General features: G+C 51.5%; 11 protein-coding genes across 11 annotated transcripts; 7 read left to right on the top strand and 4 right to left on the bottom strand.

Moving 5' to 3' along the window:
• Positions 1–493: 493 nt before the first annotated feature.
• UHO2_07068 (related to acyl-CoA dehydrogenases) lies at positions 494–1,882 on the top strand (the record flags this gene model as incomplete). Its single annotated transcript, XM_041556524.1, has 1 exon — positions 494–1,882. The coding sequence occupies one exon, from the start codon at positions 494–496 to the stop codon at positions 1,880–1,882; it is 1,389 nt and encodes a 462-aa protein (XP_041412458.1).
• A 937-nt stretch (positions 1,883–2,819) lies between these two features.
• Positions 2,820–4,589, top strand: UHO2_07067 (uncharacterized protein; the record flags this gene model as incomplete). The annotated part of the gene is made up of 1 exon (XM_041556523.1): positions 2,820–4,589. The coding sequence occupies one exon, from the start codon at positions 2,820–2,822 to the stop codon at positions 4,587–4,589; it is 1,770 nt and encodes a 589-aa protein (XP_041412457.1).
• A 591-nt stretch (positions 4,590–5,180) lies between these two features.
• UHO2_07066 (DNA replication licensing factor MCM7) lies at positions 5,181–7,706 on the top strand (the record flags this gene model as incomplete). Its single annotated transcript, XM_041556522.1, has 1 exon — positions 5,181–7,706. The coding sequence occupies one exon, from the start codon at positions 5,181–5,183 to the stop codon at positions 7,704–7,706; it is 2,526 nt and encodes an 841-aa protein (XP_041412456.1).
• Positions 7,707–8,025: 319 nt separating this feature from the next.
• UHO2_07065 (uncharacterized protein) lies at positions 8,026–10,044 on the bottom strand (the record flags this gene model as incomplete). The annotated part of the gene is made up of 1 exon (XM_041556521.1): positions 8,026–10,044. The coding sequence occupies one exon, from the start codon at positions 10,042–10,044 to the stop codon at positions 8,026–8,028; it is 2,019 nt and encodes a 672-aa protein (XP_041412455.1).
• Positions 10,045–12,122: 2,078 nt separating this feature from the next.
• Positions 12,123–12,961, top strand: UHO2_07064 (putative thioredoxin peroxidase; the record flags this gene model as incomplete). Its single annotated transcript, XM_041556520.1, has 2 exons — positions 12,123–12,178; positions 12,352–12,961. The coding sequence occupies 2 exons, from the start codon at positions 12,123–12,125 to the stop codon at positions 12,959–12,961; spliced, it is 666 nt and encodes a 221-aa protein (XP_041412454.1).
• Positions 12,962–13,470: 509 nt separating this feature from the next.
• Positions 13,471–14,253, bottom strand: UHO2_07063 (uncharacterized protein; the record flags this gene model as incomplete). Its single annotated transcript, XM_041556519.1, has 1 exon — positions 13,471–14,253. The coding sequence occupies one exon, from the start codon at positions 14,251–14,253 to the stop codon at positions 13,471–13,473; it is 783 nt and encodes a 260-aa protein (XP_041412453.1).
• A 1,019-nt stretch (positions 14,254–15,272) lies between these two features.
• UHO2_07062 (uncharacterized protein) lies at positions 15,273–15,958 on the top strand (the record flags this gene model as incomplete). The annotated part of the gene is made up of 2 exons (XM_041556518.1): positions 15,273–15,305; positions 15,419–15,958. The coding sequence occupies 2 exons, from the start codon at positions 15,273–15,275 to the stop codon at positions 15,956–15,958; spliced, it is 573 nt and encodes a 190-aa protein (XP_041412452.1).
• Positions 15,959–16,197: 239 nt separating this feature from the next.
• On the bottom strand, positions 16,198–18,990 carry UHO2_07061 (putative VIP1 - actin cytoskeleton organization and biogenesis-related protein; the record flags this gene model as incomplete). Its single annotated transcript, XM_041556517.1, has 1 exon — positions 16,198–18,990. The coding sequence occupies one exon, from the start codon at positions 18,988–18,990 to the stop codon at positions 16,198–16,200; it is 2,793 nt and encodes a 930-aa protein (XP_041412451.1).
• A 378-nt stretch (positions 18,991–19,368) lies between these two features.
• UHO2_07060 (uncharacterized protein) lies at positions 19,369–21,201 on the top strand (the record flags this gene model as incomplete). The annotated part of the gene is made up of 1 exon (XM_041556516.1): positions 19,369–21,201. One exon carries the CDS (start codon positions 19,369–19,371, stop codon positions 21,199–21,201), a length of 1,833 nt encoding a protein of 610 aa, XP_041412450.1.
• Positions 21,202–21,609: 408 nt separating this feature from the next.
• Positions 21,610–21,981, top strand: UHO2_07059 (uncharacterized protein; the record flags this gene model as incomplete). Its single annotated transcript, XM_041556515.1, has 1 exon — positions 21,610–21,981. One exon carries the CDS (start codon positions 21,610–21,612, stop codon positions 21,979–21,981), a length of 372 nt encoding a protein of 123 aa, XP_041412449.1.
• A 485-nt stretch (positions 21,982–22,466) lies between these two features.
• Positions 22,467–24,767, bottom strand: UHO2_07058 (uncharacterized protein; the record flags this gene model as incomplete). Its single annotated transcript, XM_041556514.1, has 1 exon — positions 22,467–24,767. The coding sequence occupies one exon, from the start codon at positions 24,765–24,767 to the stop codon at positions 22,467–22,469; it is 2,301 nt and encodes a 766-aa protein (XP_041412448.1).
• Positions 24,768–24,827: the final 60 nt, after the last annotated feature.

The raw sequence follows: 24,827 nt of genomic DNA, 5'->3' as shown, positions 1-24,827 counted from the left end.
TGGTCCAACTTGTGCTCCGTGCATCCAAGTTGGATTGAACCCCACAAAATGGAAGCACTCTGCTTTCGGTGCTTGCTTGTTTGCCCGAGTCTCCTGGTGCTCTTCTGCCTTGCTGACCCTTGAGAAAGACGCTCTCTTCTAGCTCAGCTCTCTGTTCTGCGTGGACACAAGCTTTGCCTCTGTCTCTCTGTCTGGCCTGTCCGCTTTCTTGACTTTCCGGTCCAGCATCCGACCCTTTCGACCGGACCATATCCGGTGACCCATCCTCCTCCTCCTCCCCATACAAGTACTCCCCCATACAAGTACTCCCCCATACAAGTACTCGCCCATACAAGTACTCGCCCATACAAGTACTCGCCCATACAAGTACTTGGCTCACACTTCCCCGTTTTTGTTTTTGTTTTTCTCTTGCCTTCATCACACTCTTTCCTCCGTGCGGCTTCCTCTTATCACCTTTCCAGCTCCTTACCAGAAGGCAGTTCTCCCTTCGAAAATGTCGACAGTCCTTGCCGCTAGCCTCGGTGGCGACGAGCTCATCAAGAAGTACATCGGTGCTGCTACTTGGAACTTGATCGAGGACAAGTTCACGCCTTTCGGCAAGGAGACTCTCGTCAAGGTCATCCGTTTCGTCATTGACGAATGTATCCCTGCAGAGCGTCTCTACCATGCTCAGGTCTCCACCGACCCGGCTCTGCGATGGAAGATCGTCCCCGAAGTCGTCGAGCAGCTAAAGAAGAAGGCCAAGGCTCAGGGTCTCTGGAACCTTTTCCTTTCTGGCAAGCACTACCCTGGTGTCGGCTCTCCTTTGAGCAACTTGGAATACGCCGTTATTGCCGAAATGACCGGTCGATGCTCTCACTTCGCCTCCGAGTCGCTCAACTGTGCTGCCCCTGACACTGGTAACATGGAGGTCTTCGCCAAGTACGGTAACCAGCAGCAGAAGGACACATGGCTTACTCCTTTGCTCAACGGTGAGATCCGTTCTGCTTTCGCCATGACTGAGCGTTTCATCGCTTCCTCGGACGCCACCAACATCCGCACTTCGATCCGTCAGGAGGGCAAGGAGATTGTCATCAACGGGCACAAGTGGTGGATCTCGGGTGCTGGCGACCCTCGTTGCGCCGTTCACCTCGTTATGGGCAAGTCTGACCCGGAAAACAGCAACTCGCACGCACAGCAGTCTCTGGTCATCGTCCCAGCAAATGCTCCCGGTGTCAAGGTCATCCGACCCATGCAAGTCTTCGGTTACGATGACGCACCCGAGGGTCACTGCGAGATCATCTACGAGAATGTCCGTGTACCGCTTACCAACCTCGTCCTCGGTTGGGGTCGTGGTTTCGAAATCATCCAGGGTCGTCTTGGACCTGGTCGTATCCACCACTGCATGCGCACCATTGGTACTGCCGAACGCGCTCTCGACCTCATGCTCGCCCGTGCCACCGACCAGCGCAAGCGTGCTTTCGGCAAGACTCTCTCCGAACACGGCACCATCATCGCCAACGTCGCTTGGGCTCGCATCAAGATCGAACAGTCCCGCTTGCTCGTGCTTTCGGCTGCCAACATGATCGACAAAACCAACGCCAAAGGTGCTATGCGTGAGATCGGTATGTCCAAGGTTGCCGTTGTCAACGCTGCATTGGAGGTGTTGGACATGTCGATGCAGGCTCACGGTGCAGAGGGTGTTTCGCAGGACACTATCCTTGCCTATGCCTATGCTCAGTTGCGTACCTTGAGATATGCTGACGGTCCTGACGAGGTTCACTTGCAGCAGTTGGGCAAGTTGGAGTTGAGGAGAGCACCTGAAGTTTGGGATAGGATCAACAAGACCAATGCCATCAGTGATTCCTTGCTTGCTAAGGCTGGTATCAAGTCGCACCTTTAAGCAATGATCCCTCATCATCACTGGATAGTATTGTAACCTAGTTTTCTTCACATAAGCACATTCACAATCGGAATCCATCTCAGTTTGCAAAGATAACGATAGCGACAAGCTTGTATATGTGTGTGTGTGTGTATGTGTGAGTGTTGTACTGGGAACTCGACCGCTGATTGAGCAGCATAACAGGCTGCTATCGATGAAAGAGGACATTCAAGTGCGAGCATTGTGCTGATACTCTGGCTGCTCACGATCACAGCAAAATAGGCTCGGTGTTAGGCCGCCTCCAGCTAACGGCACAAATTGGAGGAATCGGGAATAAATGCGCGAGAAATGCCGCTCTTTCCAGTTGAAGTAGATAAAGCCGCACAAAGCATGGAGACAGTGAAGGTAGTGCTTACGGCCGAGTAAAAGGCCTGAACTTCTTAGCACGGACCACATGTGTCACAACCTACTCAAGGCAAATGCTTTGTTATGCTCCGCAGTCAATGCGGCTCTCCGCCGCTCTTTTTTTTGTATATATAGACTCCTAGCTCTCTCGCTCTCTCTCTCTCCTACCATCATCATCAACTAGACGCCTCAACTCCAACCACTGACGACTGACTCCAACGCACTGACGAATGACTTCAACGCACTGACGAAGGACTTCAACTTTTCCCGCTTTTCTCCACGAGAGCTTTCTAAAATTGATTATTATTATTATTATTATTTTTGGCTGACATTTGCGTATTTGCACCCTTGTTATCCTCACCTCCATACGCCACTTTCATCGTTCCAAGTCACAACCATCATCATTCAGCTTCCCGTATCGACATTCTGTATATTCACGGCGTGGACTCGCAGCGCATTGCCGCCTCTTAGAATGGTCCGCTAACCTCACAAACTGACCGTCGGTCCAGCCTCGGCTATACAAACACAGTAAATACACGACCTATAGCCCAAGATGACTTCGAATCAACCTAGCGTCTATCAGGATGCTCCTGGTCTTGAACCACAAAACGACGTGCTGACATCTGTGGAGCATGCTCATCCAGAAGCCTCTTCTCCGATACAGCGTGCTCAGGGAGAAGCATCGACGTGCAACGAAGCTTCAAAACAAGCTTCTGGCAGTCAAGCAACTAGCAGCGCAGATCGAGCCGACCTTGAAGCAGCATCTGATCGCTCGCTCGCAGTCACTCACGAGATGCAACCAACCGAAACGTATGGTCAACGACTCACTCGAGTCCTCACAGGCGAAGCAGCTGATCTTGCCCAACCTGCTCAGCGTCGCAGCCTCGAGAGCAACAAGAGCAGCTCTGATACCCGTCAGCGCACCCGCTTACTCTCCTCCTTGATGCGTCGCAAACCACGCAGCAGCTCCAAGCGAGCCCCCACTAGATCTTTAATCCGACAACGAGCGGAAGAACTAGCCCGCACAGCAGACTCTGAAAAAGCTGCCGAATCCCGCCACAACCGCTCTCATACCACCCCTTCCACCAACGACAGCAGCAGCAGTAGTGGCGACAGCAAGGCCAGCAGCGAACCAGCACGGATCAAACTCGTCGGTGACGAGGGAAAACCAATGCGCCGTCATGGAATCAAAGATCGAGTTCTGCATTTCACCCCATCTTGGTTTTCGGTGACGATGGGCACTGGAGTTCAAGCTACGCTTTTGAACCTTCTTCCCTGGGCATCTATTCATTCCGGCTTACGCTGGCCAGCACTGTGCTTCCTCCTGGGAGATATCATGATATTCATCCTCTTTCTATGCGCATTCTTTGCGAGGTATCTAATGTACCCCGAAGTACTGCCTCTGACGATCAAGCATCCACAAAAGTCGATGTTTCTGGGAACACTTCCAATGGCACTGATAACAATTATTAGCGGGATCGCACAGTTAGGAACACAGTTCGCATTGGGGATAGGTTTCGCGCTGGGAGCAAGTGGCTTATGGTGGGCAGCGACGGTGTTGAGTTTGATGACGGCTATCGGGGTGCCGTTTAGTATGATGACGTATCAAGAGCATTATTTTGAAGGAACCACTGCTGCACTCCTCCTGCCCATCGTCCCTCCGATTACTGCAGCGGCGACTGGGAGCGTGATAGCAGAGATCCTCATGGAAAGATACCCAACTTACGCATTTACCATTATGGTCGTCTCCTATCTCGTCCTCGGCATTGGGCTCCCGCTTGCCCTACTTATCCTGGTACTCTACTTCCAGCGCCTCCTTCTATTTAAATCCCCTCCGAGGGATGTGATCATCTCAGTATTCCTCCCCCTCGGCCCCTGCGGGCAAGGCGGTGAAGCGTGCCTCCATTTGGGTAGAGTAGCACTCCACCTCTTCCAACGCAGTCCTCCCTCTGGCGTTGCGCAACTCTATTCCGTCGGACAAGCACTGTACGGCGCAGGACTCATCTCTGCAATGCTCCTCTTCGGGCTAGGCATCTGGTGGTTGGCTATCGGACTCTTGACCATTATTAGGGAGTTGAAGAGGGGGAAACTCAAGTTCAATATGGGATGGTGGGGATTGACGTTCCCCTTTGCAAGTTTGGCGATTTGTACAGCGAGGTTGGCGATAGAGTTGGATAGTTTGACCTTGAAAGTGACATATACGGTGTTTGCAATAGCAAATCTGTTGTTGTGGACAGGAGTGGCGATTCCAACCGTGAGGGGAGGTTGGAATGGGAGGTTGTTTAATGCTCCTTGTTTGGCTGATCTTCCGCTTAAGCCGTAGTCTCTCTCACACCCTCTCGAAGCTTATCAGAGCCATCAACCCTATGTACCTGTATATCGCAAGCAGATGTAAAGGATTCATTCCGGCAGCTTTTGATCGCTATGAGAGATATAGACGCCGGTTTGTCGAGTCTAATAGGCCAAACAAAGACGACCTAACAGCCCTCGAAAATACACGCGCGATGAGACGCGTCTCTCTGCTGTTTGTTTAGTATCTCAAAAGACGCGACTTGCGCGTCGTGTAAATTGAATCCCTCTCCGCGCAGCACAGCTGAGGAAGGAGAGAAGAGCAAAAAGAGCAGCGCAAAAAGCAAAAAGAGCAGAGCGTTTCGTGTCGTGAGCGCGTTCTGACAGTGGAGTTGATCTCACACTCTCTCCATAACCAAGCAGCACCAAACATTCTTCTGCTACACCTTGACCTCTCCTCTTCCTTGGCCATCATCCATCTCACTTTCCTGGACGCTTCACAGTTGCACATCCACAACCATCAAAGTTCGTCGACTCGATCGCAAGCTTCCCAGACCGAGAGGCCGTGCTGACACATATACCCCATTTCCACGTTCCCCTCTCTCGACAAGGAAGGCTAGCAAGGATGTCGTCCAGCGCACCTATCCTCCCCACCGTCAGCCTCAACATCAACTACGAGGATGAGCGACAGAAAATCACCGATTTCCTCTGTTTCTTCAAGGCTCCTTCCTCCCGACTCTCCTCTCTCCCCTCTTCCCAATCTGGAGCGCCTATAAGTCTCGAAGAGACCAGCGACGATCCAGACGAGCTCAACATTGACCGGGACCTGTCATCCTCGCTCAACCGTATGGACGTCGATCGTAGTGGTGCCCAACCCTCCTCCTCCCGCCAGATTCCGTTGTACATGCATCAACTTCAAAATATCGCCAACCGAGAAGAGGATTCGCTCATCATCGACCTCAACGATGTTGCCTCCCATTTCAACACCGCTACAAACGAAAGCGGCAAGGCTTTGGTCGGTGCGATTCGCCACAATGCCAAACGCTATCTAGACTTGTTCTGCGAATGTGTGGACAGCTTGCTACCTGAACCGAGCAAAGACATCTCGCACAAGGATGACGTACTAGACGTCATTCGACACCAAAGAATGGAGAGAAACGCAAGGACAGTAGAAAGCGCGGAAGACCGCAACGATGCAGGAGTTGCACCTGAAGATGCCTCTGAAAACATCTTCCCTCCCGTCCTCCTCCGTCGTTACACGCTCTATTTCAAACCCTACACAGGTCGACTCTCCCCATCAGAAGCACCGGAAGAACCGCTGGCCGTGCGTTCCGTCCGCGGTTCTCACCTCGGCAAACTCATCACTGTCCGTGGAATCGTCACTCGAGTCTCGGAAGTAAAACCTTTCCTTCTCGTCGACGCCTACGCATGTGACGTATGCGGTGCAGAAATCTTCCAAGAGGTAACATCGCGACAATACATGCCCCTAACGCATTGCAACTCTCGTCGTTGCCTTACCAATAACACCCGTGGCCCCCTCTATCCCCAGGTCCGCGCTAGCAAATTCATCCCATTCCAAGAAGTCAAAATCCAAGAGATGGCCGACCAAGTTCCCGTCGGCCACATCCCCCGAACGATGACCATCCACGTCTATGGCCCTCTGACTCGAGCCATGAGTCCCGGCGACGTCGTTCACGTCGGCGGCATATTCCTCCCCATGCCGTATTCCGGGTTCAAGGCTATCCGAGCAGGTCTTCTCACCGACACCTACTTGGACGCACAACATATTCATCAGTTGAAGAAACAGTATACTGCTCTTGAACGAACGCCAGAAATGGCTGCTGCGATTGGCCAACTTAAAGATGACCCGGCCTTGTATCAGAAGTTGGCCAGTTCGATCGCACCCGAGATTTACGGTCATGAAGATGTCAAAAAGTGTCTGCTGCTATTGTTGGTAGGAGGTGTAAGTAAGACGGTTGCAGATGGAATGAAGATCAGGGGCGACATCAATGTGTGTTTGATGGGAGATCCCGGTGTGGCTAAATCGCAACTTCTCAAATACATTTCCAAGGTGGCGCCACGCGGTGTTTATACGACTGGTCGAGGTTCAAGTGGCGTGGGTCTCACAGCAGCTGTTATGCGCGACCCGGTAACGGATGAAATGGTGTTGGAAGGCGGTGCGCTCGTTTTGGCGGATAACGGTATCGCATGTATCGACGAGTTTGATAAGATGGAGGAAAGTGACAGAACTGCGATTCACGAGGTTATGGAACAACAAACCATTTCCATCTCTAAAGCCGGCATCAGTACCACCTTGAATGCCCGCACATCTATCCTTGCTGCTGCGAACCCACTCTACGGTCGATACAACCCGAGGGTGAGCCCGGTGGACAACATCAATCTGCCGGCAGCGCTCCTTTCTCGTTTCGACATTCTCTATCTCATCCTCGACACTCCCACTCGCGATGACGACGAGCGACTCGCACAGCACGTTACCTATGTCCACATGCACAACGCGCATCCGGAACTAGAATTCGACGTAATCTCCCCCACCCTAATGCGTCACTACATTGCCCTTGCACGCCAAAAACGTCCAACGCTGCCCAAATCAGTCTCGGACTACGTCGTCGGAGCTTACGTCTCGATGCGTTCCCAATACAAAGAGGACGATGTATGCCACGAATCCAACACCTCTAGCTCCTCTCCCGGATCTTCCAGCACAGGCTACGTCAGCGCCCGAACGCTACTGGGAATTATTCGTCTCTCGCAAGCCCTAGCACGTCTTCGATTCGATGACCAAGTATCCATCCCTGACGTCGACGAAGCTCTACGATTGCTGGAAGTTTCTAAATCCTCAATCCTAAACCATACCTCACTCACCAACACTTCCAGAAACGCACTCGGTCAAGATCAGACATATCTAAGCAAAATCTACAGAATCATCAAAGACTACTACACACTTGTACAAAAAACCGCAGAGGAATTCCAAGACACAGACGAGCAGATGCAAGATCAAGGTATCCCCATCTCAAGAGTCAGAGATCAGATTATTGCAAAGGGGTTTTTGGAAGATCAACTGCAGGAATGTTTGCAAGAGTATCAGGATTTGGGTGTTCTTCAGCTTACAGGCAACCGCTTAGTTTTCCTGTAAAACACTCGATATCTTTCGAACGGCGTCTTGGGTTTTGGTTGCCACTTTGAGCAGCAAATTTTCCTGTCACGTTTCGAGAATTCATTCTTGCAAAATACAACATGAGAGATGCATGCCTTGGTATATTGTGCGATCGAAGCATCTGTGTTTTGCTTACCAACCCAGCTGAATCTTACAACACACTGAAAGACGAGACAAGATAGCAATGCAAACAAAACCATGGATTGCTAAGACAGACACAACAAGGATATAAGGTATATAGAATCCAATTCAACTTCGAAACTATGCGATGCAAACAAAGGGGGGGGGGGGGGGGCAATCAAGCACAACAAGACCAGCTATTAGTATTGATCGCCCCACCTGCGCCTGGGCCAGCTCGGCCTGCACTGCGGTTGAGTAACTGCTCAGCCTCACTGGCACTCAAAAAGATACTGTTTCTCTCTCTATGCAACCTCTGCTGTTCAATCTGACTTGTCCTCTCGACCAACTTCTTGGTTACAGCTAGAAAGACTTCTTCTATACCGCAGTCGTCTTTTGCTGAAACTTCAGAGATTTCTACTATCTCCCATGAGATGTCGAAATCCGCGGTGTTGGGCAGGGTTGCGTCTCGACCTGCATCGCTGTTTGCCGAGCCGGTGGAGGCGGTGGAGCTTGTGAATGAGCTCGGTTTGATCCCCACCGCTGCGGGGATGGTAGCGAGTGTGCTAGTGCTGGTGCTGGTGGTACCGAGTGGGCCGCGTTGGAAAGCAGTAAACCGAGAAGCTGAACTAACAGCTAAGGATCCTAACCCGCTCAACCTCGATGAGGGCCGGGTAGGAGATGCAGGACTACCCTCGACATTATTGAATCCAGAATTCGACGATGCGGCAGCAAGCTGGGTCGAGTAGGGCTGCAACCAACTCCTAACAGTAGCACGAGCAAAATCCAAGTCAACCTGCCTGCTCGACCAAGCCAAATCCGCCTTTGCACCCACCACATGAATAAGCAAATCGGTAGACATGTTCTTCTTCAACTCTTCAATCCATGCTTGGATATCCATGAAACTCGACATCGAAGTGATATCGTACACGATCACAGCTGCCTGGCTGCCCCTGTAGTACATTGGAGCCATGCTTCGGAAGCGTTCTTGCCCAGCCGTATCCCAAAGCTGCAATCGAACTTTTACACCATCAACGATGAGTTTCTTTGTCAGGAAACTAGCACCGATCGTTGAGGGAGTAGAAGCAATGGCGAACTGGCCGGAAGTGTAGCGATGCACAAGAGATGTCTTGCCAACACCTTGGGAGCCGAGGATGACGACTTTGGCTTCGAGTTGGTTGTTGGGCAACGTGGCACGTTGGCGGATGTGCGAAGCTGGACAAGTGAGGGAGAGTGTGCTTCCAGATAGAGGGTGAGGGGACTGCTGTGCGAATTGAAGCGTGCGGCTAGATGCCGGTGAAATCGAGCTGTTTGCTGCTCCAGGTTGGCGATCGGCAGCAGTCGGAGAGACGCTCGAGACGGTTTGACGTCGCTGAGAAAGTTTGGGCGCATGTTTACCGCTGCTAGGACCGTAGGTCACTGCATTCGACGAGGGCGGTGAATGATGATGGTGACTGTGTTGAGTGTTCTTCTGTGCAGCAGAGCTAATAGCTGAGGTGACAGTATGACTGCGCCGAAGAAAAGCACCTGTGCTGGATTGAAAGTTGCGCAACTTGGCCGAGACATCCTTACTGGCGCCATTGCGGTCGTTCTCAGCATAAGGTGCTCCCATCTGCCCGAACTCGCTGAGACCGGACTCGAGCTTTGGACTGGTGGACGAGCGTCTTGGTCTTGGTGGCAAAGCGCTGCTGCTTTCGGCGGTTTGCTTTGTCCATGTCTGGGCAGCGATAGGCGGGGACCTGGTGGTGCTATTCGCCGAAAGGTTGTGCTTGCTTGCAGTTTCACTCGACTCTGCCAATGGCTGGAGTGTCTCGACAGCATTGCGAGAGTGGGACCTGGCCATGCTCGGGTGGGAAGTGTGAAAGCGGGATGTAGAGATGAAAGCTCGACCGCTGTCTTGCTCTGTCAGCGACGGCGATGCAGGTGCAGAGTTGAGGCTTTGAAGACTACTCAGCCTTGGCCTTGAGATGCGTTTCGAGTGTGGTGCTCGATAGGACTTGGCAGGCACATGCTGACTCTCTCGCGGTTTGGATGAGGTCGCTTGATCTGTGCTAGGCTGAGATTTGCTCGGCGCTGCTTCGCTTGATGCAACTTGGGAAGCGTGTGCGGGGAAGGGGAAGGCCGAGAATTGTCTTTCCTTTGTCGGAGAAGGGGTTGGGAGGGGCGATGAAAACGGCGACGGAAAGTGATGATGAGACATGGTGTTGTAGACCACCTGGGCCGTCATATTCTCGTGTTGCTTGAAAGAAAGCTGCTGTATGTTGAGAAGGTCAAAGTGAGGGGAATGCTGGTGATATCGCTGAGATGGGTTGTAAGTGTAAGGTTGGCAATGAACGCTCGTTTGTCGTCGCTGCTGGACTAGTCTGTGCTCTAAAGAGAGCTTCCGAGGAAGAGGTGCATGGAATGCATGTAGCAAAGGAAGCGTATGGAGCTTGTGCCGAGGGACAGAGGGAGATAGGGGTAGTAAGCTAGGAGGAGGTGGGAAGGTAACAGTACCGGAAGGAAAGCGAGATGAGGAGAGGCGGCTAGCGGTTAAGTCGGGCGGGAAAGGAGGATGCGACTGGCTGAATGCTGGTGTGCCTACTGAGGAGGCCAAGTGGAAGATTGTTGGCCAGGGTTGGGAAGAAAGAGGAGGAGTTTGTGAATGCAGTTGCAGCTGTGGTGAGGAACAGGAGGTGGGAGCTGTTCCGAAGGTAGGTCGAAGCGCAACGGACAGCAGAGAAGGGAAAGGCAGGGGCCAAGATTGATGGCGAGAAAAAGTGAACAAGGTCTTGGTGAGAGAGAGGGCAAGGTATGGCGAGTGCTGTAGAGAGGAGAGCGATTTGAGATGGAGGTAGGGATGGAGGTTTGGTGTGAGTAGCAAAGCGGAGTGTTTGCTTCTTTTCCTCTGAGCTGCTGCTGGCGGTGGGGATATGGATGTAATTCTAAAAAGCAAAGCAAAAGCGACAAAGGAATGGGCTCTATCAAATGATACTGCACTCTACTGCGATGTGCTGCAATGCAATGCAAATTGGCGCTCCTTTCCCCTGAAATCACTGTCGAGTTGCTTTCTCTTTTCCCTAGTCACAGCAATGCACTTGTAATGGAAAATACAAGTCAAAATTGGCGTTGGAGACGTTTGTTACTTTGATACTAGATTCAATTCAATTGGATACATTACAGTTTAATTCAATTCAATTCGATTCAATTCGGTTCAATTCAATTCAACTCAATTCAATTCAATTCAATCCAATTCAATTCAATTTAATTCAATTCAATTCAATTTTTCTTTTGTCAGGGTCCAACTTCTGGAAAAGTGGAGAGAAACACAGAAAAGACAGAGAGAGACAAGAAATCAGGCAGCTGTTGGTCGGGCATCGAAATCAGCAGGTTGCTCTTCGGATCTCATCCGCCGTCAAAAGCACAGGCCAACGCTTTTTTTTTTTTTTTGCTTTTTTTTTTTTTTTTTTTTTTTTTTTTTTTTTTTTTTTTTGGATGGTGCCATGCCAACCAGGTAAAGAGTGCCAGAACAGCCTTCGGAGTTCCCGACAAGCCTTCGGAGTTCCCGAAAAGCCTTCGGAGTTCCTGAAAAGCCTGCTTGTGTAAAAGGAAACAGACGGCAAATCCGACGACTATTGAGCATCAAGTTTCAGCATTCGAGCGGCAACTCGGGTTGAAATTGAAATGACTTGGCAGCATGGCGCACTGAAGCAGTTGCCAAAGTTCATCGTCTTTTGCAGCCCACCCTGTTGTGCTGAGGGCGGATAGAGAGAAGCGGTCAATTAGCTGTCAGTCTCTCCCAACTTGACTTATTACACCAGCACCGCCTCTTGCTGGCCTAGGAGCAAGGCCCGCATGACATTCTCCTTACCCGAGCAGTCAGCTGGTGTGAGGACCCTTAATGAGCCGCCTTCTCAACGCGGCAAACCCTCTCGCGTGTTCCTGCATGAGATCACCTGATCTAGCCGCAAAACTGTCAGGACTCTGTTAGACCCTGATGATATGAACAGTGAAAGAAGAGGGTCATGATTAGCCGAATCGGAGAATTACTAGAAATCACGCCATCCAGATTGGCAATGATGTGCGTCTGGCTCCTTTCCCCCGCGAGACAAGACGCCATTTAGACGCTGAGTGGTGCAGTCTTCTTTCTACACTCTTGCCTGTCACTGTGGGCTCGGCTGAGCTCAGCTTGGCAAACAAGCTTCTCATGAGTCAGGTTGTGCTTGTCGCGAGTGTGTCGACAACTCCTGCCGTTTCCACCATCACCAACACCTTTCCTTGAGCCTCGTAGTACCCAAAATGCCCAACGTTCGCCTTGGATCGATTGCTCCCAACTTCACCGCTGAGACCACTCAGTAAGTAACACCGCTCACCATCATCCACGATGCTTTGTGGATGGCCCTTGGTGATATTGCTCTCGAGTAGCGGCCATTAGTGCTCGCATTCGTTTAGCTTTGCACTTGTATGCTGACCTGTCTTCTGTCCCTATCCATCAACCAATCAATCAATTGCATTGGTCTTTCGACAGGGGTGTCATCAATTTCCACGAATATCTCGGAGACTCATGGGGCATCCTTTTCTCTCACCCTGATGACTTCACCCCCGTTTGCACCACCGAACTTGGCGAAGTTGCCCGCAAAGCACCCGAATTCGAGAAACGAGGCGTAAAAGTCATTGGTCTTTCCGCCAACGACATTGCCTCTCACGATCGATGGATCAAAGACATCAACCAAGTTGGCAAAACGTCGGTCAACTTCCCCATTATCGGCGACAAAGATCGCAAAGTCTCGACCGAGTACGACATGCTTGACGCCCTGGACCCGACAAACGTCGATGCTAAGGGAATCCCTTTCACGGTTCGTGACGTTTTCGTCATCGACCCTAAGAAGGTGATCCGTCTCAAGATCTCGTACCCTGCAAGCACTGGTCGTCATTTCGATGAGATCCTCAGGGTCATTGATTCTCTGCAGATCGGCGACAAGTACAGGGTTACGACCCCAGTCAACTGGCAGAAGGGCGACAAGGTCATCGTTCACCCAAGCGTTCAGGGCGAAGAGGCAGAAAAGCTTTTCCCTGGTTACGAAACCGTCAAGCCTTACTTGAGGTTCACTAAGGATCCTTCTGTCAATGCTGCCTAAACGCCGTATGAAGTTGCACTATGGAGGGCAGTATGGAGGGCACTTTGTAAGACCCGACCGACCCCTATGCATTCATATCAATTCAGACCTTTTCCATCAGAGCAAAGACGAAGAGATGGGTCGTGTGTGACGATGGCAACGATGCTGGGATGGGTTCAGCATCCATTCTTTGTCAAGGTCGAAAACAGGTGGCAGGCTCAACAAAGGTTGCAGATCCGCAAAGCTAGCAACGCATCAGGAGAGACATGAAAGAGTGTGGATTTCAGAGAGAAGCTGCTTGAATTGAAACAAGGAATGAGAACAAAGAGAAAGAGATGCATAAGACTTGCTAGAGGGAACAATGTGACAGCAAGAGACAAAGCGAAGCGACATGGCGAGGCGACATGGCGAGGCGACATGGCGAGGCGACATGGCGAGGGATGCAGAACGATTTCAAGCCAGACTTGTGATAGGCAAGACAAGGTTGAAAGAGCCTTACTTGGGCCAGCCAAAGGATGCTTTCGCTGAGCTCACTGCCCCTGCTTCCAAGCGACATACTCGGCATACCTTCTCTCAACCTTATCCGACCTATACCTCCTCACTCTCAAGGACCTCCTAATATCCTCGGTAATCTTGCCATCAAAGCCAGCCTTCCTGATTGCCGAATCGATGGCTTCCACTTTAGTCCAGCCTTGATCAGGAATCACATCAGGCAAATAGGTCGCCGTCAAAAGAGCCGGTCGAGAGGCCTCTGGCCTTGCAAAGCGGCAAGTGACGGCAGGAGTGCTAGAAGGCGAGCTAGAGGAAGAGCTAGCACTATCTTGGTTGCCACCGGCCAGCAAAGACTTTGGTGCAAGAGCCGGGTTAGGCAAATAAATGTAGATACCATGCGTGCCAATCTGCCAATCGAGATAATCCTCGCATTCTTCAAAACCAGTCAGGAGCGAGACCCGGCATTCGAGACGAGGTAGTTCAGCCTGTGTGATGGCTGGAAAACGACCATCTTTGAAGGCAGAGATGCTGGCGTATTCGGCAAGGCCTTGAGCGAGAGGGTAGGCTTCGAATGTACCGATGCAGCCTCGTAGACGTGGGGTGGGTCGAGAAGCGGGTGAACATGCGGGTTGGCCTACAGAGCTGTGTGTCAAGATGTTCCAGGTTACAAAGAGAGGATATTCTTGGCCCTCGTCATCGAACGGTGGAGTCGGCGTGGGGTGAGAGGATGGGTTGAGCTCGTGTTCGATCACTGCGAAACCGTAGTAGCAGTGCTCCGGAAGAGCTGCGGAGGGGTTGTTGTTTGAGTTTGAAGGTGCCATGATGTCCTTGAGAGATGGATGCTATGCTGTGCAAGCCAGGCAATGCCTTGCAAGCTTCAAACAGCGATGAAGCGATGCTATGCAGAGGTGCGATGCTATACAGAGGTGCGATGCTATACAGAGGTGCGATGAGGGATTGAGATGCGGTTTGTAGCGACGACGCTGCTTGGTGTTGAATTGCTAGAAAGCGTGATGGACGAGAGCGGCTCTCTTCTTTGCTGCCTCCTCCTTGCCTTGGACAAGGTCAAAGCTCAGACGTGTTTGGCTTGTTGGAGCAAGATAAGCCAATATCAGCCAGCAAATTCACACTCAGCACAGAGCAGGATCGGCAGATCCGATCCAACCCAAGTGCTTCTTTCGCGGGAGAGGCGCGGCACCTGCCGAAGAAAAAAGTCTAGAATCAAGCCAAGAAGCTAGCCAAAAGAAAAGGCCGAGCGCTTGAGCGTCTATGAACTAGCAGCTGTTGCGATGGCCTCAAGGAACGTCGTTGGTTGAATGACATCAGCGCGCACATACACTCCTGTCACCCTCCACACCTTTGCTGTGTGTTGCGATTCGGGCATGCCGAAAGACACTGCTCAGACAGCCAGCGAACGGGACAAGTGCGGACCAAGACTTGCGTTGCCAAAACCACCGTTCACACGCCATTTCAAGTTTGTTATCGTGATCGGATGCGAAAGAGTTCGGATGGTAAGTTACAGCTGACCAAGATAGATCGGCGCATCCGAGGCATGATTGTGATTGTGATTGTGATTAGAGAGAGGGAGAGAGGGAGAGAGAGAGAGAGAGAGTCTCTTGGCCATTTGATCCTGGATCGTCTGAGAGAGGGTTGCGCTGCCTCAGTGTGTCTGTGGATTACAAATGGCACTTTGATTGCACTTGCTGCGCTCGCAATTCCATTTTGTATTCTGATCCTTCTTCCTCCTTGCTCGTTCCTCCTTGCTCGTTCCTTCTTCCTTCTTCCTCCTTCTCCTGCTACCACATCCATCCCCATCTAGCAGATTGATACCATGGCAAACATGTCCAACCTTCCAGGCCTCCTCATTGACATCGTAAGTGTCATCTCCCTCTCTCTCTCTCTCTCTCTCTCCTATCTGCAATGCTGGTGTGGCCCGTGCTGACATGTGTGACATTCTCTTTCCAATCTATTTCCTCTTTGGGGCAGCCCCGCAACCCCATCCTCGCCGTTGGAATTCCCGTCGCTGTAGGTGTCGTTAACGGCTTGGCCACCAAGTCGTCCAACTACTCTGCCGACTCGGTGTGGTACAAATCTCTCAAAAAGCCTAGCCTGAACCCCCCTTCCAGCTACTATGGCATCGTTTGGCCCCTCCTCTACGCTTCCATGGGTTGGGCTTCCCACTTGACCGTCAAGGCTCTCGACCGCACTCCTCCCGGTCTTGGCCGTAACGCCGCCAAGAAGGCCCTCTCCCTCTACTGGATTCAGCTCGGTCTGAACGCTCTCTGGTCTCCCCTCTTCTTCGGTGCCGGAAACGTCGGTTTGGCTTTGGTCAACATTGGTGCTTTGACTGGTACCGTCGCTTACTGGGCTGCTACTGTCAAGGACGTCGATGAGACTGCCGGTCTCCTTGCCATCCCTTACGTCGGCTGGTTGGCTTACGCCACTTACCTCAACGCCAGCATCTGGTGGCAGAACTACGGCTCGTCCAAGTTCGGCAAGCTCAAGAAGGAGGCCAAAGACCTTTAAACACGTTGACTTTTTGCATGTTTCAGCTTGTACATGCAAAACAAACCAATTTTCGCACTTGGTAATGTAATCTAATAAAACACACTCCTCTCTCATATGACTGGACGAGTAAAGATTTGACTATCGAGCGTTTGCAGCAGTGACAAGCTTGTCGACAGGGTCAATTTTTTGTTGTTTTGGTTTTGGTTTTGGTGGCTTCAAGTGAGAGATGAGAGCTGCATTGGAGGGAAAGGTATCGTTTATCCCTGTCGAACAGAGCTTCGATCAGTATCCACGCTATCCCTTCGATTCTTGATTGGCATAAACTGACGATCTGGATCCTCTTGACCAAAGAAGACGGTCGAACCCTCGACCATGCCCCTCTCTACCCTGCTATCACGGCTGCTGTGCGCCTCCAACTTGCTCATTGCTTGGTCAAAGTCCATATGCGTCGTCAGTGGCCGTCTTGGCAACGGAGTGAGGGCGTGTCTAGCATCCAAGTTGATACTGAGGATATTACTCGAATGAGCACCTTCGGAAACGCTGATGAGGAGCGAATACTGTTGTTGCCCCTGACTTGCACGACTAGTTGCAAGAGAAGAGGTCGATGGACTCTTGTGCAGACTATTACTAGCGCTTCCCGGCGCAATCCAAGAAGCACTTGAAGCAGCCGTGTTCGAGTTTCGCTCGTAGACTTCGAAAGTGATACTTGCAAAGTAGTCCAACGGTGGACTCTTGGCCATCACAACGTTGAGTTCCGAAGCCAAAACAAGGTTGAGCAATGTGTGGATATGAGACTCTTTGGTAAAGTAAAGACTGCAAATGCCTTTGCTTTCTTTGCTGCCCTTGAGATCTTCAACGATGTTCTTGAGGAGAGGCATTGAAGTTAGGAATCCGATCTCTTCCTTTTCTTCCGCTGTAATACCGTACTCGCGTGGACAGATGAAGGAGAATAGAGCCAACGCTTTGCGGTATAGGTCGTGCAGGTGGATCAGACGTTGGTCCACCTCTTCCTCCCTCACGGCCGGGTCGGCGAATACTGCCTCGACAAACTGCCGGTTGTGCAGTCCATCGTGAGACAGCATATCATATAGCTCGGATGATCGAGAGGGGTCATGTGGATCCTCTTCGAAATCGTTAAACAGCTTCTCCCACCTTTCCCTGAACAACTGCGGTGTTTCGTGAGTACACCACCTCGTTTGGATCCTCTCAATTCCTTTACCCAACGTCTTGTAGTTCTGTCGCATAAGCTCGCGCAATTTGCCTAACAGCCTTGCGATCTCCAAAGCTAACTTTGCCGGTGGTGGAAGATCCTCGGGCCAATCCTCGGGCACCCTGTTCGCTTCCGCACTATCAGGCCTGAGACTAGCTTTGAGCTTCTGCTTAACCACATCCATCACATCCTTGGCCGCATTCGAATCATCCAACAAGTCTTTACGGATGATCATCTCCTTCTCCCCGCTCGACTCGTCCAAAAAGGCAGCGGCAAAGATCTCGGCTGAAGCAGTAACCCTGCGCTCAGAAGAAGTATAGACGGTGCAGTTGGATAGCGCATCGGCATTCATAATGATCATATCCTTCCTCATGTTATTACCAAAGTCCTTGGCCTGGTGGCGGGCAGCATGGGAGAACTCACCACCCCATTTGATGATGAGTTGCATCTTACACAGATCGCCTGATCCCTTGTCGAAGCTGGGTTTGATTTGAACTTTCGTTCCCGGCATGTCCTTTTTGCGGTTGATGAGTTGCATGATCAATTCCAGGTCTTGCCTATTTGCACCGGGAAGAGCGAGAGCTTCGGATGCAGCTGTAGAAACGAGCTCGAGTTGGGTGCGAAGGATGATCTCCTCCCTGCGACCTTGTAAGAGGGCAATAAGCGGAGCAGCCCAAGTCTCGGAAGGCTTAAAGGACCTCTTTAGCTTCTGCTTCGGTGTTCGATCACCATGCCTGAAAACAGTGACGGAAGCCTTCAAGTTCCAAGTAGACCTCTCCCTCTCCCTAGGACTTGAACTACCGCATCCACTAACTCCACTGCCAATCGCTCGTCTCACAACATTCGCCTTGCAGAAGCGACCTAAGATCTCGGCACATTTGTCATAGTAAAAGTCATTACCTTTGACAAAACTCCATCCGTTAACGTCAATCACATAACTCTTGCCACCAACTCGCAACAGATCGAATCCGCAAATGTTCTGCTTGAACGCTTTCGAAATGGCCGTTGCCATCTTGACCTCTTCATCGCTGAGTTTGGTAATGTAGCGAATCTCCTTTCCATCTGGGTTTCGCTTGACCACACCGTCGACTACGGGGGACTTGCGTGTTTCAGCATGAACAAAGTGTGGACCGATCGTATAGACTTTGATATCTTCGGCATTGTCTACGTCCATAAACTGCTCATAGATGTACGAGCCATCAGTGCGTGGCTCGACCAGATTGGGATCGTATTCAGACGATTTGTTGCCGACTTTACGGAACAACCTTCGACCACCGCCACCTCTGGCCTTAGCAAAATAGATATGAATATTATGATCCTCCCCCGAAACCGGCTTCTCCACAAAAGGCTTGGAAATCTTTTGCCCACCGATGGACAAGTGATCATAATCATCCAGCCTACACTGTTTGGGCTCTCTATCCTTGTTCAAATCCGCGCCTACTCTAGTCTTTAAATCCTGGAGAATGCTATCCTCGAGATCAGGTCCGCCATCCCTATCAACCTGCAAACGCCTGGGAGTGGCTACACCGACACTGTCCAAGACAGAAAGCACGGCTCTTCGATCCCACAGCACCTGTTGCAGACGAAGATCGTTGACAAGAACAGGCTTGCGTAAGTCGGCATAGGAGATCGCTTTATCCAGTGGGAAGCCCGTGGAGAAGAAAGAAATCAGAACATCCACCATAGGCCAATCCTGAACAGGTTCGTCGAGAATCACTTTTTCGCCAAAGATGGTAACGTCGAATTCTTTCGTACTGATGAGTCGATTGAGGATGTTCTGCATGGGTTTCGAGCGAGCTTTGCGGTCCATTGCCGCTACTCCGACTTGAATCCTCTCCATTCTTTGCAGCAGGCTTGACGGGAGGTGGTCCCGAGTAACGAGAAAGAGGTCGGGGATGTGAGAGTGGAGAAGGATGTGAGAGTGGAGAAGGATGTGAGGAGCAATCTATATTACTGTCCACCTCGGCGAATGTTGGTGTTGGGTGGATGTCAGAGATAGGAAGAAAGGATGGATCTTGTTTGCTCCACGCCAAATAGCCTCACAGAATTGCGGTGAATGTTGCCAACACATGGGCCGAGACTGCCAGAAGCAGGGGGTTAATTGCACTCAAATCTGTGTTATTGTTGCTCCTTCTCCTCCTCCTCCTCCTCCTTTCTCTTCGACCAACACCATCTCAGTTCGGGGCGATCATCATCGTCACCGTCGCACCTGCTCATGATGCCACGGCCACACTCGATTCGCTCTCTCCAAATGCCTCATGACAGTTGCGACCAAGCCTTTCCACAAGCCCCGCCCTCACCCTCGCTCTCCACCACAACACGAGCCTCGCTCGACTTGCCCTCTCGACCAGCCGTGCTGATCACGCGAGCAGACCTCCGCACCTCGCTCGCTGCCTACGAAGCGCTTCTCGCTTCTGCCAAAGCCTATACCTCTGCAATGCTAGCCATGGCGAAAGCCTCCTCGGACCTCGGCTGTGCTCTGGAAACATGTGCACGAGTCAAAGGCGCCCACGAATCCGGTCCTGCACTGCAGGCAGCAAGTGGGTTGCATTTCCTCAAAAGCAACTACGAACAAGTCCTCTGCGATACCTTCTGGAAGGACTTTTCCATCCCCCTTCTCAGTCACTACGACACCTATCGCTCCGCTTGTACAGATCGACAAGTGTCCCACGACAAAGCTGTCGCCTCCAGATCCAAACAATTGAAGCAAGCAGAAGCCAGGAACAACAGGGCAGGCAGGAAAAAGGAACGCGATCTCAACTCTTTTCGTCGTGCTCTTGCCGAACTTCAATCCCACGTCGACGCTATCGACCAACTCAAAGCGCAGTACTACAACGAGGTATTGGATGCAGAACAAGAGGTGTGGCAGTTTATCGAGAGCAAAGTTGCTTTGGTTGTTCGCAGTCAGATTGAAATCTCGGAGAGGATCAGTTCGAAAGGCTTGAACGATCCAGTGTTGGAGGCCATGCTGGCAACGATTCCGGATCCATTTGGTAGTTATGGTCCTGCCAAACAGGATGGTGAGATTTTTAGCATTCTCCCACCGATCTCCTTGTTGAGTTCAGGGGCGAATAGTGTTCATGATACAAGTACCGAGGCTGCGGCGACGACGAATGAAACCAGCCTTACGCATGCTGATGTTAGGAGGCAGGATGCCAAACCTACTCCAACAGGTGTGGTCGGGGGAAAGAGCAAAAGTGTTTTACCAGCAGACATCATGTCTCCTTCAACGCCGAGTAAAGGACTTTGGAGAGCGGCTCAAGCTTCGGCAACAGCAACACCCACGCATGCTGGTCAAAGTGCAACCGATCACTTACCCTCGTCTTCTACTCCCAAGGCGAACAAAGGCGCAAGTGCTTCGACAGCTACTACACCTAAAGCTTCTCGCAGCAGCAAGAGTACCTCCCTCAACGGACCTACTCATTTGGCCAGAGACTCACTACTCGCTCTTTCAGCGGTCTCAGAAGCAACTACAGCTGTCTCCACCTCGAATGGCAGCTCTCCCACTGCTTCAGGCGGACTGTTCGGCTCGGAAAGTGTCGATTTCGAACAACTGCTTTCGAGAGAACAGCATGCGAGTCAAGACGGTCGCACGCAAGAGCAAGAACAACATCCCACTCTCACCCTTGCAACACAAACGATCCAGTTGGCCAACAAGGATGCCGCCGAAGGCCAAACAGCAACGAGCAGACTCTGCCAAGTACTAAGCATCATCGAACAAGATGCTAACGGTCCGCTGAGTAGAGCAGCCAAGGTTGGCCCTGCTTCGCGACCTGTTTCCTCGGTCTATGATGCTGGTCCGGATCCTTTTGCTGGTCCGAATTCTTTTGCTGGTCCCAACTCTTTTGCTGGTCCGAACTCTTTTTCTGATCCTGCTGAATCGCCTTGCCATGCCAGAGAAGCGCTAAAAGATGGATCCGAAGAGGGCAGCGAGTCGGTCAAAGCAAACTCGACGGTAGATGAAGCAGAACAGAAGCATCCGAACCAGCGTTCTCCTCAACACTGCCGTACTCCATCCAAGATGAGCATTGACCAGAGCACACCACCTTGATGGACGCTGTTATGACGTAATCACTTGACGATGTTTGATGAAATATACCCTTTCTTACAGCCTTTTGTCGTTAGTCAAGTGGGATATGGAGGCGCGAGGCAGAGCTTGCAGCAAGGGTGTCAGTGGCGACGATCACTCAAAAGGCGTTATTATATGATTTTGCAGCCAAATTACTGAGCCCTCAGCCAGACACTGCTCTTGTGGCTCCTGCTTGGACAGTAATGTGGAGCGAATGGGCAGCAAGAGAGAGGGGCACGGGCCATCTGCGTCACTCGCTCTCTCCCCTACTTAAACAGACCCTTGCTCCTCCTCGCCTCCTTTCTTCTTCTCTTTCCACCACACACACCTCTCTCCAGTCGTACCCAAAAAAAAACAAAACAAAACAAAACAAAACAAAACAAAACGAAAATGAAGACCTTCCACAAAGTCGTATTCAAGCCCGACTCTCAATCCACCGACGAGTTTATGGTCATCGTCAACGGCGAAGAGTTCAAAAAGTGGATCGCAGGTGACAAGACCATCCCTCTCGCAGAAGTCGTTGATTCTTTCGACGTTTTCCACACCGGTACCGGTGCTCAAGGAATCATGGGCCGCCCAAGCAAACAGTTGCTCGATACCGTTTTCGATACTCACAAGGACGTCGATGTAGTGACGCACATCCTCGAAAGGGGTCAGTTGCAGACAGCGAGCCATAAGGAAGCTTACAGCACAACTAACGATGCTAAGCAGCCTCAGAATGCTACTTCCCATGGTAGTTCTGGTGGCTTCGGTGGCCGATAAATGCAGCCCAACCCAATCCAAGCCAAGCCAAGCCAAGCCAAGCCAAGCGAAGCGGGAAGAGCAACGATGGTGTTACCGTTTGCTACCTACACCAAGCGCATCTGGTTGCGGTAAACACTGCTTATACCGCGCTCGCCAATGCTCAACTCCTTTCTAGTTTCTCACAACTGTATTACAAACAACACTTGACACACTCGATAAGATTCTCAAGCTCAATACGATCAGTCAAAGCATCATTCTCAACCCTTTCGAGCTGTGTGTGTATGTGTGTATGTGTGTATGTGTGTATGTGTGTATGTGTGTATGTGTGTATGTGTGTATGTGTGTATGTGTGTATGTGTGTATGTGTGTATGTGTGTATGTGTGTATGTGTGTATGTGTGTATGTGTGTATGTGTGTATGTGTGTATGTGTATATGTGTATATGTGTGTATGTGTATATGTGTGTGTGTGGTTCGAGAGTTTGTTTGGCATTTTACTGAGCGATCATCGCCTCCTCCTACCGCCAAAGGATCTAGCAGCTTCCCTCCTATTCCTTCTAGAGGCCCTAATGTTAGCCTCTTCCAGCTTCTCAAGATCATCATCACTCAGTCTTTCCAACAGTGGGCCGAACTCTCGAGACTCGTGCCAATCTCTCCAAATCGCCTCCAAGGGTCTCGGACCACGCGAGAGGATTTCTCGGAGAGTGTACGAGGCGTTGTGAAGTCGTTGCGCGGCGCTAAGTTTTGGTTGGCTGGTGCTGGTGGCGTCAGAGGCCGTGGCAGCTTCGGATAACTTTTCCGATAGACGAGCGGAGGAGCGAGTAGCTGGAATGTTGAGAGAGGAGGAGCGTGGTTGGATGGCGGGTGTGCAAGTGCCTTCTCGTGTGGGTGCCGCTGTGGCAGTAGCGGTGAGATGGAGAGTTTCGACATCTTCTTCGTCGTCCTCACCTTGCTCACCACCACCACCACCACCACCAGCTCCGTCCACTGAAGCGCGGATATCCTCCTCCTTTGCCCCGCCATCTTGACTAGTACCAAGGTCATCAGCAGCAACACTAGGCTGCACAGATGGCTCCCTCGTAGCATCCACCGACTGAACATGCGACTGAGGCTCCGACATGGTACCTCCCTTGTCCAACTTGTTTCTCTGCTTCTCCAATTTCTCCGCATGCAACTCTGCCCAAGCGGCCTGAATCTCGTTCTCCTTCTGCTTAATCAGCCTACCACTGCCGGCAAGACCCAACTCCAACGCAGCACGCTTATGATTGATGAGCTGTTCCCGTACACTATTCGCAATCAACGCCTGAGCCTCGCCTGACAATGCCAAATCATCGCAAAGCTTACTCGCAAACGATTCCGGCGTAAGGGGCGAGCAGAGATCCCACTCCAACCTGTCCCTCAGCATGTGCCTTAAAATCTGTACCTCATAATCAACAATGACACGCAGATCATCTTCGAAATCACCCAAGCCTTGGCCTGTATGGAGTCGTTTGGCCATTTGCTTTCGCCATGCTCGTTGTTGCTCATCAGACCTCTCGAGACCCCAATTCCATGATCTGGCTTCCTTTGTCGCTTCCTCCAAAGGATCGTAGTGACTTTGTTCAGAAAGCGGCAACGACAACTCGCCTTGTTTGCCAGCGAGACGGGCAGAAGCCCAGATCCCCCCCGCGGCAGGCTCCAACTCAATATCAGCTACACCCGTTGCATCTTCGATCTGCTGGTTGATGAGGTTCATGATCTGCGTAGCATAAGGTTCGACTGGAATGTCCAAGTCTTCCAGTAAGAGCTTGGCGAAATGGTGAGGTGAGATGAGTCGTTCGTTCATGTTCCACGTAAAAGAGTCTTTGATGCGGTACTGTTCTGCTTCGAGGTCGATTTTGATCGGTACCAAGATCTCGTTTCTGCCTGCCTGCCGTTCTAGATCGTCATGGTTGTGATAGACGTGGTTAGTGCGATGAAAGACGCGTTTTGCTACCATTCTGGACGCAGGTGGTGGAAGAGCAAGATAGGCTTTGGATGAATCGTGTTGTTCATCTTGCAGACCTCGCTTGAGACCTCGAGAGGCGGCATCGTCTTCTGTGCCTGCGCGCGACATGTCTTCTTCGAACTCGTCATCGGAGCTTGCCGCTTCAGCATAGCGGACGAAGCCAGCTGCAGCACGCCTGCTACGTCCACTGACTCGTGAGGAACGATAGGAGGTAGCTGCATGGGGAGAGTCATAGCCTGGTGTGCTGAGCGGGTCAAGCGGTTTACCAGATGGATCGTACCATTCTGACTGCGGCATGGATTGGAGCAAGTTGGTTGTGCCGGCTTTCATACGAGCAGGGAATGTGCTGTACATGGCTTGTGGGATGGTGGCTGTTGAAGCTGCTGTTCCAAAAGGTCGTGGTGGAGCTGCCGATGTTCCTGGTGCGATCGGCGCTGAACCTCGACCGAGAAAGTAGACATTCGGTAAGGACTGCAGAGCTAGCTGACTGGCAGTTTGAGAGTCGTGCGGCATTGGCTGCGGAAAGGATGGATGCGGAGTTGACATGTGCTGCTGCTGCGGCAAAAGAGCTGAGCCTGCTTGAATAAGACTACTGCCCGAACCGGATGGCGTGTGAGCAAGTTGGTTGTGGTAGGCGGCTGGCGATGCATAGCTCGAAGCTTGGTACCGCGACGAGCTCGAGGTGCCATTTGCCATCGCTGCTGGAGGGACCATGTTCGAGGGGATCGCCGCTGCTGATGAGCCATATGACGTCGATGTTGGGGCAGGAGACTGATGGCCTGACATCGATTGACGTGCCGACCTACGTGGACGGTCCATCTTGACGAGCGCGTGCAGTTGCAAGGCGGGGAGTAACGTTCTTCTAGCCGCGGCAGGAGG

Source organism: Ustilago hordei (genome assembly GCF_900519145.1).
Source record: "Ustilago hordei strain Uho2 genome assembly, contig: UHO2_contig_23, whole genome shotgun sequence".
NCBI lineage: Eukaryota > Fungi > Basidiomycota > Ustilaginomycetes > Ustilaginales > Ustilaginaceae > Ustilago > Ustilago hordei.
The sequence above is the reverse complement of the archived record's forward strand: the minus strand, read 5'-3'. Positions and strand labels throughout refer to the sequence as shown.